At 35.4% G+C, this 17286-nt stretch overlaps 2 protein-coding genes across 2 annotated transcripts in view; one reads left to right on the forward strand and one right to left on the reverse strand.

The window, feature by feature from the left end:
- LOC128230732 (uncharacterized) overlaps positions 1 to 2254 on the forward strand; it is a 75072-nt gene extending 72818 nt beyond the window's left edge. Inside the window, exon 28 of the mRNA XM_052943180.1 lies at positions 695 to 2254. Within this exon, the coding sequence (XP_052799140.1) occupies positions 695 to 833 (139 nt within the window). The 3' untranslated portion in view covers positions 834 to 2254. The remainder of the gene's footprint in view (positions 1 to 694) is intronic.
- Positions 2255 to 2328: 74 nt separating this feature from the next.
- On the reverse strand, positions 2329 to 15628 carry LOC128230742 (solute carrier family 23 member 1-like). Its single transcript, XM_052943189.1, has 12 exons — positions 15494 to 15628; positions 13354 to 13511; positions 12701 to 12798; positions 12148 to 12236; positions 11829 to 12010; positions 11115 to 11232; positions 10522 to 10678; positions 9981 to 10234; positions 5052 to 5181; positions 4526 to 4669; positions 4019 to 4114; positions 2329 to 3753 (listed from the first exon to the last, which is right to left on the reverse strand). The coding sequence occupies exons 1-12, from the start codon at positions 15626 to 15628 to the stop codon at positions 3461 to 3463; spliced, it is 1854 nt and encodes a 617-aa protein (XP_052799149.1). The 3' UTR covers positions 2329 to 3460.
- Between the last annotated feature and the right edge of the window lie 1658 nt (positions 15629 to 17286).

Raw genomic sequence — 17286 nt, forward strand, 5'->3', positions numbered from 1 at the left:
AAAGATCTTAACTTCTTGTCCAGTCCCATCAGTATCATTTGCCCTATCGAACATTTTTTTACCAGATGTTGTATATCAAAACCATGTACCTAGAATGATGCACGTCTTTGTACGGGCATTCGTTGTTTGGGCTTCGGACGTGCGGCGTTAAACTCACCAATGAAATGGTGACTGAATATATTTTGTTATGGTTGAACAACCGTGAAGAAAATTGGTATATAGAAAGAGTTTATGGACAATTTTATGTGATTGCATTTTGGCACTTAGGGTCTAGGTAAATGTCACTGCCTCTAAACACACAGACAAAACAAACAGTTGAAACTGAAAACCTTTTGTACAGCTCGTTTATTATAACTAAACCCTTAACTGTTCGTAAAATAGAAACTTGTTTCCTATTGAGTCATTTTGGTAAGACAAATACATTCCAACCAATCAAGGGCTAAAGAAGTGCTATTTGACCTAAACGTGGGATTACACAGTAATTGTTTTGACAACTACGAAAAGGAGCTTTCAATGCATTTTTGGGAAATGTATTTGGACCTATATTTTGGAAAAATATCTATTAAACTCTTTTTTTTGCAATTAAAGCAAGCTGAAGTTCTAATGTCAATCATTGTTAAAACCTGGTTCCGTTGCATTGTTGCGTTTCTTGTCAAATTCTTGAAATTATATTTTGTTTTGTTTTTCTTTCCAGTTGGTATGCAGTTATGACCAGGTGCTGGGCGTATAAGGCGGAGGAGAGACCAACTTTTGAGGAAATCCGCGGAGAATTGGACGATCTGTTCATGCCGAAAGATGGGTTGGCTGACACCTATTACTATTGCAGAAAATAAACATCATAACTGTTTTTCATTACAAAATGTTCGTGTGTACTTGTAAATATTTAATTGATCATTCACAAGGATGGTGAGATGGACAACTAGTTTTTATGCTGAAAATAAGCTTCCAAACTGTTCTGTAATAAAACTGTCCGTGTGTTCTTTGTAATACTTAATTGATCAGTCCCATAGATGTTCAGTCAGACACCTAGTACTTTTGCAGAAAATATGGTTGATATGCACATGTATATACTAACATACTAACAACTGTGTTATTGTGCGTATGACCCAGGTATAATAAAGCTAGAATTCAAATATGTATTTTAAACATTATGACCCTTGTATATGTTAAAGGAATATGTCTTTGTTTTGTTTATTTTGGCATGAATAACTGTTTTTATTTGCAATATGATTTCATGATTTATACATTTATTATAATGATGAAATTTAATACTTGGCTGATAACGGGTCAAGCAGAAAATAATATCAGTGTATATAGATTTTTTTTTAAAAATGCAATTTTTACATTTTTAAATCGAACACATATATGTATTCACTATTAATAGTATACGCATGTCAATGTCATACATATAGAACTATCACATAACTAGGTTCGTCGAACATTACTGTTTCCAAGCTGTTCCAAGATGTATGTCTAACATGATGTTTGTACCTTTACAAGCATTTATATATATATAGAGAGAGAGACGTTATTTTACAATGATTCTTGAAACTAAAAAAACACTAGAGCCATTGCAAGGTGGTGCTGGCAATGTTTCACTTAACTGTCACTGAACATTCTCCTTACATCAAGGACTTCTGTTGGCGAGTGTGTGCTTTCAGGGATCTCATACTCAAGTTATTAATGCAAACTTGCTTTGAATGTTGTTAATTTTTATATTTCTTGTGATGTATAAACTTTACATAAATGTATTTGCAGTACATGTAATAAACTACAACTCTTTTCTCTGAAAACCAGATATAGCGAATACAAAGGCTTGCATCAATTTTTAACTATATTACATAAAGAGAACAAAAAGAGCGTGAGACAGATCTCATGTGTAATATGATACATTTATGCAATGAATAATTATTTCACGACAGCATTGACAGCTTTCTTGATTTTATTTCTTTTCCCCAAAATACTCCCTCTCTTTTCACAAAATAACGGAGTCCTTCCTTTCAAAAAACATAAATCTTATAACGTCCAGCGCTACTGAAAAAAGTTGCTTTACATTTTAACCTGTGTTATCACCCAAAACTATTTTTATACGGAATAATGATTAAAATTGTGCATGTTTCCTTGTTGAGTGTCCTGCAGCATAGGTATTATGTTGTATTGTATAGTGTTTGAAATATTAAATACTACTACTACTACTAATAATAATAATGATGATGATAATATTAATAATAATAATAATAAATATATATTTCTATTTCGTTGTTTTTGCACCACAATGACCTTGGTGAAAAGTCCCGTTTAGTTCCCTGAACGCATGCAATAATTTGGGTAGAGGCATCCCCTGGTTAAAATAAATCTTTTAACGATTGATGGTAAAATCCATTACCAAGAAGTTATTTGAAAATATGTTTACTATTCTAAAAAATTTAGTGAGAATATCAGCACAATATACTAAAAGGTTTCGTTATATATAGCAACATGAACATATCAACACATGATACAAAATGTTCCTTTATACATCGTTATATACATATAGTATCAGGTTATATAAACAACCTTCGATATATGTTTCTTCCGTTTGATCTGTTTCATACTTTAAATACATTAGCGATACTAAATGCTGACAAAGTTAAACTTTTCTAACATACGAGTTATTAAATTTCATTCTCAAATAAGCAATACAGTGTAATGACGTATGTTCAAATTATTGTACATCGCATAGCTAAATTGGCCGTTTATTCAAAAATGTATTAAAGCTTTCAACATTGTCAAAATAATCGTTGTTAACTCTTTTAAAAGTAAAATGGTTTATTATATATTATATAAATATTGCATGGCTTCCAGTGTGACAGTACATATTGTCAACATGAGGGAAATACTGTTACCCGAGGCGAAGACCTTATACCGAACACAGTTACATTTATATACATAATTATATAAGATTTTTACCATTACACAACTTCCAAGTTTAATCAATTTATTCTGTAATTATTGTTTGTTTACACTAGCTGATATTATTCTGCAAATGTCGTTTGGAAATATTGCAAACACCGGAAGGTACCAGATTTACAACACATTTTAATAAGCGCTTACCACCTCAGACTTGGGAAACCCCACATGCCTATTTTTAGACGCGCGTGCTATGTGACAGTAATAATGTCAACCGGTCAAAACGGTACTGTCAGTGTGACAGTAAGAAATTGCCCATGATGGGTATATGAGATAACATGGGCAGGTCACGTGAGGTGTATAATAATTATAAATATATGTGTATATAAATTATGATATAAAAGTACAGATGAAAGGGGTTGACGGTTAAACAATGATGCCCTTAACAACGTTGTTACCTTGAGCAAAGTGCTGAATAACTGACTCATTGTGTTATAATTACAAGAAAAAACTATTCCACTAACGTTACTACAACTATACTACAGTAGAGAACCGAGGGTAAAAAGATGGTTCACAGTTTTGTACCAATGCCATTATCTAACACTATGGCGACATTATCTATGCCGTTTTTATTTTTGGGAAAAACGTCTTCTTTCATCTCAACACCATTTCCTTCCCTCTCCTTATGTTGGTCTCGCTTATTCATGAAGTTGGGACAGAAAGGAACGTACTTCAACCACGAAATGTTATCTAAGTAAGTTTGTATCAAAGGCAAGTCGTAAATATGCATTCTCGCATTCTGACTTTCAGCGGTCCCTGAACTTAACTTTCTCCAGTCCAACAGACCGCGTTCCTTCGGTGTTCCTGTTATAATAATAATGAACGGATAAAGAATCGCTGATAAATCGAGACATTATTTATTTAAATGGCGGATGATATTGTGATTTAATAACGTCACTGCGATGGTGTTAAGTGATAATTATCATCGCTTTATTTCAAACGTAGATTGTTTTATTCAACAAATCAGAACTTCAGCCTTTATATTCGACAATAATTCCACTCTACGTAATCCATAATGTTCATATTGGGGTATTGAAACGCTTGAACAAGTGGGATTTAATATTATTACCTGGAATAGTGTTGTCCAAAACAAACCCAATGAAACCGCCCACAAACATGCTCGTACTGAGTAGGACAGAGAAAATCTGGTCAGCAACTGTGCTTCCTATGGACAAAATACAATTTAAACGCATAAATATATAGTTGTTAAATACATACAAGCATAATTGTTCTGTAATTCACAGAGTTAAACATTTTACAAAGTGTTTGATTGCTTTGTCACTATTGTCAAAAAAGTAAACAATTTATAAAAAATATAATGAAGGCCACATGGACAGGTCTAGAAGCCAAGCAAATGAAGTAAAAAGCTACAAATTATGTACAAATACAGTAACTTCAAGAACTCGGCGACCATTTGCATACATCTCAAACGACTGAATCAAGCCGAAACAGCAGTGCCGACACCTCAAATTGAAAGACAGCTACTCGACATTCTAAAACCTTCTTACGTAACATAAACACTATATTGCCTGAATAATTATACTAAAAAAATTTCAGTTTAGAATATCGTTTTTACCTGTATTGATTGCTGTGGGGTTGTTAGCCACCCAAAACGGTGCACTGAGACCAAAGAACAAAGACAGGCCCAGTATGAAAATGTTTCGTGATGAGTTTAGGTCAACATACTGCAGGTTCGTTATCCCAACCGCTGTAACCATACCTGGAATAAGTATATAGTGTGTTTATATTTTAAAATTATTGAGTTACCGCTTTGTTCAACGAATACATAAAAAAACGATAAATTGAAGAAAAAAAATCTAAATACTTGGTATTACGTTCTGCCCTACGCTAAATTAACTGTTTGTTTTTGTTTTTTTAAAGGCCCAAAAAACATCATTAATGATTATGTTCAATGACAGATTGAATAAATACAAATATAAGTGAATGTCATTGTTTTGGGGACTTGAAGTTTTTATTGATTTTATTAGCTTCCCCCCATCTAGAGACAGGAAGATCACTTCGGTTATGCTTCTGATTACAATGTATTTGTTAGTTTGTATCCCAATTAAGACGCTCTTGAAAACATTCGACACTTTCCATACCAAAAGTGACCATAAACATTCCGCCAATCACTGGAGCAGGTATAGTTGCAAAAAGTGCTCCAAATTTGCCGAGGCATCCTAGCAACAGCATCACTATTCCTCCAACTTGCACGACCCTTACACTTCCAACCTGCAAAAACACAAACATATTAAGTAAGCCTACAGAATGAATAGAATCTTCCTTAGATTAACACAGGCTTCGAAACTATTGAGTCCATGTTCACTAACGGTCTTGAGTCAGAGTTTCACAGTATCTAAAATGCAAGGATCATCGTCGTAACATGCCTTTCACTTTTTGTAAGGAATAAGAAGTACGCAGAGGCAGCGAGGATGGCAAAACATAGGCGTACGTAATTTACCATTTTAATTTTAATCTTATTTTACAGCTGCCAAAATATGCTCGATGATATCTACGGACATGTATGGAATACACAGGCGGTTTGTTATTGGTTACAAACTAAGACTCACTGCTCTTCCGAGCTTGCTCGAGTTTAAAGCATTCACCTATACTTAAGTACAATGCATTTTTTTTCACAGGCATTCCGACTTCTGACAAAAGTATATCTTACCTGCGACGTACACGGTATTTATAAAATCAACCTACAATGCGAACTTTCAATTACGTAGCCTATTGTTATAATATTTAATACAGCAATTTAATAGATGCATCCGAATAAAATTAAAACTGTTTTGCAGTCACACGTTAGAAATCATTTAATTAGAATAAGTAATCAGAAGTTTGTCACGTAACGCCAACGCTCACTTGACTTTCGTGATAGTTCCTCCAGTAACCAACCAACAACTGTTCAAGTGTTCTAAGTCTTTATTGTTCAACGTTCTTTCTAAGTATAATAATCAGTATATAATACAGCATGACATTTAAGGTAATCCCACATCCTAACTGCCGTCCATTAAGGACCCAAGGCCGCGTTGCTTGCCTTGCCTAAGCCAACTGTCCTTTTACATCCAAAATCATTTCTCTTATACTAATTTGTGGTCTGAATATGACAGCTTTACAACCCAAGGAATACACGTTTTTGTAATTAACATGACCATTTTGTACATTTGTACCAGGTCGGCTGTCAACCATTTTCATATTCAAATGTCAATCAAATATGCCCTACATTACTAAACATACAGTATGTAGACACATATCCATTTAATTAAATCTTAATTATATCTTAAATATAACGTATTACGTCACATTCTATTCTGTTACGTGACATTCGTCCTTTTTTATCAAGATTTTTAAGAAAATCTTTGCGTCAACCCCAAACAATGGTTATAATTGAATAGATAAATAAAATCGTAAGTAAATATGTTTCTCAACCCCAAACAGGTAAATAATAATAAAAAAAATAAAAAAGTAATTCCGACAAAAAAAAGATACGCAAAAGAAAATCTGTGCCTAAATCCCAAACAATGATGATCAAGTTGTATTTTCGACAAAAAAATACGCAAAAGAAAATCTGTGCCTAAATCCCAAACAATGATATCAAATTGTATAGATACGTATAGATACCGTTCCTTTTTAATGCAAGATTTTCTTTTCGTAAGCAATAGAAAGTAAACTGACACGTTATTTGTCAAAATGTCTGACTTAATATAGACTAATTGGTAATTAGCCCTCAGGTAATTAATAAACATAGTTAACAATTAGAAAATAACACTGCAGATTGAGTACAAGTAATTAACCCTGACAGTACTGTTGTCAAATTTGGTATTTAGTCAATGTTTTATGTAGCGCTGCTTTTCATGTTATCATTCTGAAGACAGGGAATCATCGTTGTTGTTGTTGCTGCTGCCGTGTTGTTGTAGATGTAGAGTTTATAGCTAAGGGGTTGTTTGATTGTAGAATGTCCCCACCGACTCGAAATGTTCTGCCATTATACGACTGCTAATTCTTGAAGTGTACTTAGATAGATGTGTGCAAGTGTTCATGTTATCGAAGATGCTAACGATCTCAAGTTGGTGTTGTCCATCACACAGGAATCATCACGGTCCTAAAGACTTGATCATGTGACGTCAAGCCGAGCACAGGTCATACGAGAATGTGTGCTTAGCTCCTCTGGATATTCCGAAGTGTAACCAATTGGTTAGCACATCACATACGCAATATCAGAATATAGTTCGATCCTTTATGAAACACCGATGACCACTTAACACCATATCGCCACTAGGTATATTATCTCGATATCCGCTGAAGAAGTATGTTGACATTGACTGTTCGTATCACGTGACATATTACCTGTACTTCTTAAAACCTTTCATTGACATAGGTGTTGCTATTACCATGAACTTAATATGTTCAAGCAGGCTTATATTTTGAAAGTGTCCCCATTGATAATTAATTACTGTATCTGTGCGTAAGTATTCGTATGTTTGATTTAATGAATGTTTGACCTAAGTTGGGTTTTTTTTGTGAAACGTTTTGTTTTTCATGAACAACATTTTATTTTATTAAGAACCTTTTTTATGCAATATTTTACAAAGCTTATATGTTAGCTTTACCACACTAAAACACCCATTTATTCAACATGTGCATTACTTCCGTTCTGTCCTGCTTATCAGCAGATATCTAACAGATATTTCGAACAAGATTGAAGATTCGGTATGTTTATCATTTGACAACTTTTAATCTCATAATTATTCCATTATTTTAAGAAAACTAATACATAAGTGATTCAATTAATTTATTAAATAACTCACACCCTAATGTGACTTCACAGGAGTCCAACAATTTTGTTGAAATTCAATATCTTGAACGTATCATCTCCAATCACTTTTAAGAAACCTGGTCTTTCTTGACCACTATCTTTGTTTATCTTTGTACACCTTCATAGTTATAAGAAAGCTAAACTCTAGCTTAACATGTTACCATCATGCTTATCATCGGATAACTTACAACTTTATAATTGATTCATTAGTTTTACCAAACTAATCTGTGAGTTACTTAAATAATTTAATTAGATTACTTACTACCTAACAAACAATTTTATTAGTGATTTCGAAATTGAAAATTACTTGCCGTATTCAGGCGATACACTTTATTTAATGACATCTAAAAAAAAATACTTTTTATTTTGCATGCTTTCTCTCTCAGACCTTTCTATGATCCAAACAATGATTTATTTATATGATTTTTAAAACTTTAAAACCATCACCAATTTACTCAAAATTATATAGTATGATATATTGACAAAATACTACCATTATTTACACGACTATAAACTTACTTAATGTTAATGATTTCATATCATTAATGTCAAGTTAATTACAGGTAACATTGCATTCATTTACCTATCTGATGTGTTTGACAATTATTTACAGTTACATGACAACTGAAGTAAGGAAACCTGCCATTTGTCTCCTTCTTCGACATAAAAAATATCTCATTTTGTATTACCTTCAGTGTTTGCACTAAACCCTGAGTATAAGTCATTATTTTTTGTATTTATGCAACTTTCATTAATGTTAGACCTGCTAAATAAGTTTACTCAAACTTCTTTTAATTACATTTCTTTCCATGTTAATTATTCAATTAATGTCCTTAAATGACTTAGTTTTCGTTTTCATCTAGTTAGTCAATAATGTACTTAAATGATTTAGTTCAATACATGACAAGCTCTTCGTTTGCATTTAACGTTGTTAAGTCAGAAATTAGATTACTTAGGGGTTCTTTCAAAAGAACAGCTTGGCTCTGATTGCATTTATTATCCAAAACTTTAAAAATTTTCCCTGTTAAATATCCCAAAATTATAGCAACACATGTCATATCTAGGCAAGAAATACAAAGTAATAAAACGTCACTAACTTTTGTCCCGTGGCCTGGTCGCGCTGCAATGTCCATAGTCACTCGAACCGCAGTTGTCATCATGTACCTTTTTCTTCTTCATATCAAATGTGATCCAATAGTCATAAGTACTCCCCCGTTGTGTTCCACGTCAACCCTGTTCTTGAATATCTTCGGTCAGCAGGCGCCAAACTTTTACGTGTCACGTAACGCCAACGCTCACTTGACTTTCGTGATAGTTCCTCCAGTAACCAACCAACAACTGTTCAAGTGTTCTAAGTCTTTATTGTTCAACGTTCTTTCTAAGTATAATAATCAGTATATAATACAGCATGACATTTAAGGTAATCCCACATCCTAACTGCCGTCCATTAAGGACCCAAGGCCGCGTTGCTTGCCTTGCCTAAGCCAACTGTCCTTTTACATCCAAAATCATTTCTCTTATACTAATTTGTGGTCTGAATATGACAGCTTTACAACCCAAGGAATACACGTTTTTGTAATTAACATGACCATTTTGTACATTTGTACCAGGTCGGCTGTCAACCATTTTCATATTCAAATGTCAATCAAATATGCCCTACATTACTAAACATACAGTATGTAGACACATATCCATTTAATTAAATCTTAATTATATCTTAAATATAACGTATTACGTCACATTCTATTCTGTTACGTGACAAGTTTGATTGACTCAAAGTTCTTTGTTTGATGTGGTATGTTTACAAAAATGACCAATATGATTCTTGCGTACAATGCCAGAAAGTACTAAGTGACATTAAAGGCCTAGTTTAAGGAATGTTTGGCAAGATAATCCCCTGCTGTGCATTTTTTCTAATTGCACTGGTGTCACAGTAGGGGCCTATTTCCTGTGTATCCGTTTATTGGCTCAGGGTCATTTAGGGTCCAGTTCTATAATAAAACCTCCCAAACTGCACAACAGGATACTCAGATCAGAGATCGGATAAGAGGGATCAAGAGGGGCAAGTAGATAAAGATCAATACACAGAGGCTGTGTACTGCACACAGATTTGGGGTGGGGGTCACTTATATAAGGCTTAAACTAGGCCTTTAAGATAAAGAAGGTTTGCGGACATGTTTGCATGATGTTAGCGTTAGCGTTATCAGGTTACCTTGGTTACTCCAATTGCTCCTACATTTTCACTGTAAGAGGTGGTCCCGTTTCCGGATCCCCACGCCCCCGCCAAAATACAGCCAATCCCCTCGATGCCAATCCCACGGTTGACTGCGTGTGTTGGAGGGGGCGGAGCTCCAGACAGTCTTGCGCATGCGTAGTAATCGCCAACTGACTCGATCATTGAGGCAAGGACTCCTGCTAACATGCCGAATACGCTGGCGACACTTACGGTTGGCAGTCCCCATTGTCCTAAATGGGGAAATGAAGTATGTGGCCATTTCTTTTAAGTATTGATATATAATTTAATAGCTTTGCTTGAAATTACATACTTTACTTAGGTTGTTTTATCGTCAATAAGAAACAAATTCTTCCTAGCCTATTTCCCTTTCCCAGACATGCACCAAGTGATCAGGAACCTTCCAGATATATCCATCAGGTGGTTAATATAATGCTAATATATTATATGTTGCAGCAAGAAAATTTATAATTGGTTATAATGTCAGTAATTTAAATAAACTAACGCGAGTCCTCTATACCTGGATACGGAAATCTAAACCACTTGGACTTTTGCAATACGTCTATTTCCGTGTCTGTGCGTGCGACATGACCCCATTTGGTTGGGTCGCTTGGCAGAACATCAGTAGCTGTAAGGATTGCGCAGATCACCCAAGATATCACCATTGATAGAAGAACCTAAAATGGACATATACTGATAACCAGCAGTCATTTGAGAAAATATCATAAATGCATTTTGGAATGGGGATAATTCAGTAGCACAAACTTAATCACGTTTTGAAAAGTGCAACACTGTCAACTCCCCCCGTCCCCCTGTAACACCGATTCAAAAGATATTCCATCTATTAGTCATTGAGACCTGTAAAATGAACAAGAACAGAAAAAAATACATACATTGTGGATGATTTTTTTATGGAAAATGCATACATGTTAAAATTGTCATAGTATTACTTCTGATAAGATAGGTGTATGAAATTTACCTTTCATATAATATCATATATATGTAATATCATTTTGACAGTATCTCTTGTCAATTAATGATTTTGATTGTTCACTTTGTTAATATGTATGTTATCTCGGTTATTATTGTCAGTCATTTCTGAATTCAACTCACCGGAAATAACGTAAATATCGGCAGACCACGTTTTCGACAACCAGCACGTCCAATTGTAAAACACGGCACCTTTATGTCACGTAGATACTGACTAAATAGTGTGATCAGAAATATGGTGCTGCAAATTGACAAACGAAATACAATTGTTTGTTTTTTTGCTAAGAAACAGCAAAAGTTTGGATTAGTTTTTTTATAGTTTATCTCGGCATAACATAAGTCAAGACAATGAAGTAAAAGCAGTCTAGGAAGGGTTGAAACTGTTCGACACTTTCAACGTCCATTAGCACCGGCTTTTTCGTGAATCATAAAGTGGTTTTAAATGATCCCGAAGGATCAACAAAACTTAACAATAATACAATGTACCATGAAAACTGCAGGGAAAAGCCCTGTTATGAAATACTCAAATGCAAACCTTATTTAGAGACACAATGCAAGGGACCAAACTACACTGACCGGATAATACAATTGTGCAAACACCACGAACAGACCACACACGCATCGAAATACTTTATTAATAAATGATTGATTACCGCCTTGGAAAGGTCAGTGAAACACGAGTTCACCAGAAAACGAGTTTACTCGGGGTTTCAACAAGAGTGTATGGCTTAAAATGATAAACAATTACAAAATTTAAAATGTAAGCCCCATCAGAGCCAGCATCAACTTGCAAAGGATTTAATTAAACCGGTGCAACATTCAAGACGGAGTACTCACGTTATTGCGATCCACCATTGTGTTGACGCCATGTCAGATCCAGTCTTGAAGAGGGAGAGTCCCACCAAGGATATTGTAGGGGTGATAGCTAGTGGTCCGATGAATCTTAGTACAAACCCCATCAAACCACTGAAGCCAATAACGACTTGGAAAATGGATGCAACCATGATGGCCCCTTGTATCTGAAAGTTTAAAGGACATATGGCTCACTTAAGCATAAGGCAGTCAAAAACAGCAACGCAAAATCGAGTCTACATATTTGTTACTGAAAGTTTAATAAAAGTTGATAACATCGGAAAGTAAACATTTAAACTATAACCTCTCGTATACGTTCCATCCACATATCCCTGTGCGCCTCGCTTCCAACCTCTGGTAGGGCTAGCGCTGTGAAGTTGACTGCCTCGCCATCTGAAACAGTTAAGGTACATATTTGTTTCGTTTTAAAACAATAAACATTTAACCTTTTTTGTTTATTATTAGATTACAGTTGTGACAAACCAAATTCTTATACTCTAATACAATATAAATGCATTTTACTGTGGAAGATGACGACGAGTAAAGAAATGTTGGGAGAGTACTAATTACATTTACCATAAGCGTACATACTACATCGCTCCATGTGTTTCTTAATTACAACTAAGTCTTAATACAGTGTTACAGAGTCTAGCTGTTCCTCATCATAATTGTATTCTGGAAACGCAGTTCATCATGATCTTATAATACAACTAATTCGTACGAACTAGCAGTCTCACGTTGTTTAAGGTTGTACAGATCTACATGTGTACGCATTTTTTTCAATTTTGGGAATAACTCTTAACGAAGACAGAATTCCTCTCGCATAACTGTTCTTCGTTACACAACTACGTACGTACATTTCTCCCTGAGAGGTGTATAGGGACACCCCCATTGATTCATGATGGCAATGGTTGGGGCCACGAAGGTGAAAGTCCCGCCTTGCACTATGGGCAGTCTGAAGGTGCAAGTTGATCAGATCAAACGATGTACGAGTTACCGTGAAATTTCACAGTCACACATATAATATTTCACTTATTTCACACATATAATTCTAATAAAGTGAGTTATTTCTTAAGTGAAAACACCGGACGTACTTTGATCATCCCTGACAAACAACCTCCAACAAGTGACCAGGTTGAGTGTGTCTCTTCTTCGAGCCATGTTCGAGCCTTTAAGTATACCAAGCGCCAGGTAACATTGTATTTTCTCTTTATCTTATCGCGTTAAGACGCCACCTCTTTTACCAAAAGCGCTACCTTTGAGCATTTTGAGCGGTAAAGACAGCGTAGGACAGTCCTTGGATTTTGCACACATTAATGAAGTAATAAATTTAGTAATGAAATTATTCAAATTATTCAAATAGTATTTTCATTGTGCAATGCATTTTTTCAGCAATGCTCTTTCTGCACATATCAAAAACGTTAGTAAATAAACCGTTTTTATTGTAATATGGCTATAAAATGTTTATCTTAAACAAAGAAAATTCATGCCTGGTGATGAATCAATCTACCTAACACCAAACGTTGTCTGCAGCAGAGTCGCCAGGCCGGACACGAAGAAGATTGTGCCAATCAGCTCGCTGAGGCCAACCTTGTCCCTATCCATACAGAAGTGGCTGCTCAACAGAATAGGGACCGATATGAGTGCCCCGACAGCGGTCAAGTTGTGCTGGAAATGGAAAACAAACACCAACCTTATTTAAACAAGCTGCATATAAATAACGATACAAATATTATAAATAATCTAGTATTAATTGATGTTTATATTATTTAGAGGTTATTTAATTATTTGTTACGAAATATAATGCATAAGCGACCGTGTCCTATAAATCCTACCGGCAGTACCTCCAAAAGTAAGTTCTATACAAATTGGAATGTCTGAGCACTGAAATTTGTTGAAATTCTTGGGAAAACATTAAGAGCGGTTGCCTTAATGAGCCTACTCCGTTTAAAGGAACACAAGGGGCGTAGCCAGCGTTACGCACTTACGCATGTGCGTAACATCAATTTGAAAAATGAAACACATTTATGGCCAAAAATGGCATCAAAGTCGAGGGCTAAGCTAAAAATTGATATCAAACAAAGGGAAGATCAGCTTTAGTATAAGCATTGTCTCTATGTGCTAGACAGCTTACTGAGACTAAATCAATATGTTGGTAACTACAAAGTCGGCGGCTACAAAGTAGAACCTATACATCCCTCCAAATACACATCAGTGTTCAACATGTTAGTTCCATTTTTCCAAGCCCCTGAACACCTTCTGTTCATCCTGCGTGGTTTGCGTAGTACATAGCCTTTCTCTCCGGTGGATTTAAAGGGTGATTTTTATTTGTAAAAGTTGCTTATTATGGGAAACACTTCTCAGACGGGAACATGTGTGTGTTACAATGCATCAGTAATGTAAGTATTTAGACATAAATACGATAATTATTTCAGCGCTCTCTGACGTCACGCCTTTCCCATCATTCTTAGGTAATAGGTGACGCTGTTTTTAGCGCTAATTAGATTGTTAAGCGCGCCGCCAGCCGAGCGTTTATTGTTTATAGTTTTAATTCAATATGTGCCAATAAACTTTGCGACACTTCAGAGCCCGCATGTAATTTTGCTGAAGTGTCGCGCATAGTCGGGAGCTGCCCGGTGACGTCCGTGGACGGTGATCATAATGGACTATTTTCTTCCACCGACCACTGGATTCGCGTTTATGACGCCGTTTTTCACTCAGGACTTCCGAACTTTAAAGGTTTGCGTAGTCCCCTTGTTTCGCACTGGAATGTGCCTTATTTGAGATCAGTGCTTCTTGGATACGAAGACTATGAGATATGTGATTTGATAGAATTCGGATTACCTATAGGTTATTTTAAGGACTGTTTGCCTAACTCTGATAATCGTAATCATAAAGGTGCAGAAAACTTCCCAGAGTCTGTGGATGAGTTTATTGAAACGGAGATGAAGTAAGGTGCGCTCTTGGGGCCATTCGAGCAGAATCCCGTGTGTTGTAACATTACAGTTTCGCCATTGAACACCGTTGAAAAAGACATTTCAAGCCGACGTGTCATAGTTGACTTCAGCTGGCCGTTTGAGGATCCGTGAACTCAGGTATTTCCAAAGATTCATATCTGGATGAAGAAGTGAGCTTGACGTATCCTACAGTGGCGAGAATTGTGATTGAAAAAGGACATGGTGCTTTAATGTTCAAAACGGATTTAAAACGACGTTGATGTTAGCCACTGTAATCTCCTATACATGAAACAAGCCGAAGGACATCTGTTCGTAATGCAGTTTCAACAATATGACAATTTTAAAACAATTTGCATTTGGAATTCTTAAACAATCGCACGTTATCTTTACTAAAACGGATTGTGTTGACAGTAAAATGATCTTAAACAATCGCACGTTATCTTTACTGAAACGGATTGTGTTGACAGTTAAATGATATCGCCCAAACTCTTCATGCATCCCTGTCCAGTAATTATTAGAACCCTAACTTGAAACATTGGGTGGCAACAAAAGCGCATCTCACACTGAGGCTGTCTATGAGTGTTCATTATTAAAACATTAAAACACATAAAGGCGTGTGTAAAGTGAGGAACATCTACTACATTGTAAACAAGTATGATTACCGACGTGACAACAAGTAAAATTCGAACTAACCTGGAATCCCAGAAGAATACACAAGTACCAAGGTGGCGTATCTTCCACAGAATACAACACTCCATTTTTGAGTTCTGTATCTTCTTCAGAAACATTTCCGGAATGCGTTTCCTCTCTTAAGTGCTTTCTTTGCATCTTTTCTTTGCGTTTATTTATTTTTTAATTTATTAGGTTAAATTAATATAATTTACAACGACTGCGAAACATGTTATTACAACACTACATTGTTTGAACTTTATATCAATCACTCTCGTTGGTACGTTACTCGAGAGTGTGGTCATGTGTTGTAGGGGAAACCGGAGCACCCGGGGGAAACCCACTTGTCCGGCTTGGTGACCACAACCAAACACACATTCTGGTTCATTACGTAGTGCATTCAAAAAAGACAACTCACTAAATATTTAGTACTTCGGAACTACGGAACAATCCATGTACAATTCGGCTAACTTTAATCAAAACAATTAAACAGTTTTATATAACTTACAACTGTACGATAACTAGACATTTAACAATAAGTTACGCGGTCTAAATCATCGGGCTTGTCATGAGGTTAGTTATGTTTAAAGTATCTGATGTAAGATTGTATGATTATTCGATGCCTTGTGACTTCAAATTATGCTGGTATCATTTGAAAGGATTTTATGAGTAGACAAAGAAAATTGACCAAAACAAGCAAGTTCTTGTACCATTAATTATTGAAAATATGCCATTTCTCGTCCGATTTCAAGCGAAATGAAATGCTATTATATAAACTGCCTAAACTTCATCTATATTTATTTTTCGAGCATTACTGCACATCAGTAGGCAATGTCGTTTCAATTCAAAGTTATATAGGGTATACATCCCTGCGTTCAGTAAAGGTGTTTGTGGCTTAGTCATGGCTGGCATCGAAATTTAACAAAATTACCAAACGTTGGTAACATAGTTAAGAAATGCCACAGGGCAAAAGTTGGTTTGAAGAAAGAATTAGGATTTAAACATTAAGGTTGTTAAATTAATTATTTAACTATCCATCCATACATTCATGTTAGATGTTGTTGATAACTTTGTTTACGTGGTAACTGTTCTAAACATTTTATATCAAAAGAAAATCTGCAACAATTGGAACAGTTTCAGGGGCTGAAATGTTCGGCCCTGTCCATAAGTCAATGTTACGTGCCTTTGTGGTAATACTTTAATTTATGGAAAAAATCGTAACTAGAAAATGAATTCAAGGCACTATTCAGCCATACGTTCTTAATTGAAAAGACATCACCAAGAAACCACACACAAAAATGCTCAATAGGAAATTTGGAACCCTTTTCGCGCTCTGATTGAAAATAATTAGGGATGCAAACGAATATTCGAATATTCGATCGAACGTTTGGTATTCGAATGTCAAAATAGGTATTCGAATATTCGATGTTTTTGTTGAATTAATAAATTAATAAACTTTTTGCCTACAACTGTCATCTTCGTCTGTCTTGTTTTTACAACGATGGACCCATAATGCCATAGGTGTGAACTTGATGACACTATACACGCGTCATATCGGATATATCGCCGGGAACTATAAACAGTCCCCGTAATTTTGCATTTACTGGCTGTTAGACAAGTGAAATAAAACACATTCCAATTATTGTGGGTACATTTAAATGACCATGCCAATTAAGGGTTTAAGAGATCGGCCTGTATACCAATGTTTTGTCTTCACTGCTAATTATTTTAAATAATCCATTGTAAGATTTTCTCAACTCCTCACACAATGTTTACTGTCGTACCTGTACCACTCGGAACCCTCTGAATCAATCAGA

Source organism: Mya arenaria, chromosome 1 (genome assembly GCF_026914265.1).
Source record: "Mya arenaria isolate MELC-2E11 chromosome 1, ASM2691426v1".
Classification (NCBI taxonomy): domain Eukaryota; kingdom Metazoa; phylum Mollusca; class Bivalvia; order Myida; family Myidae; genus Mya; species Mya arenaria.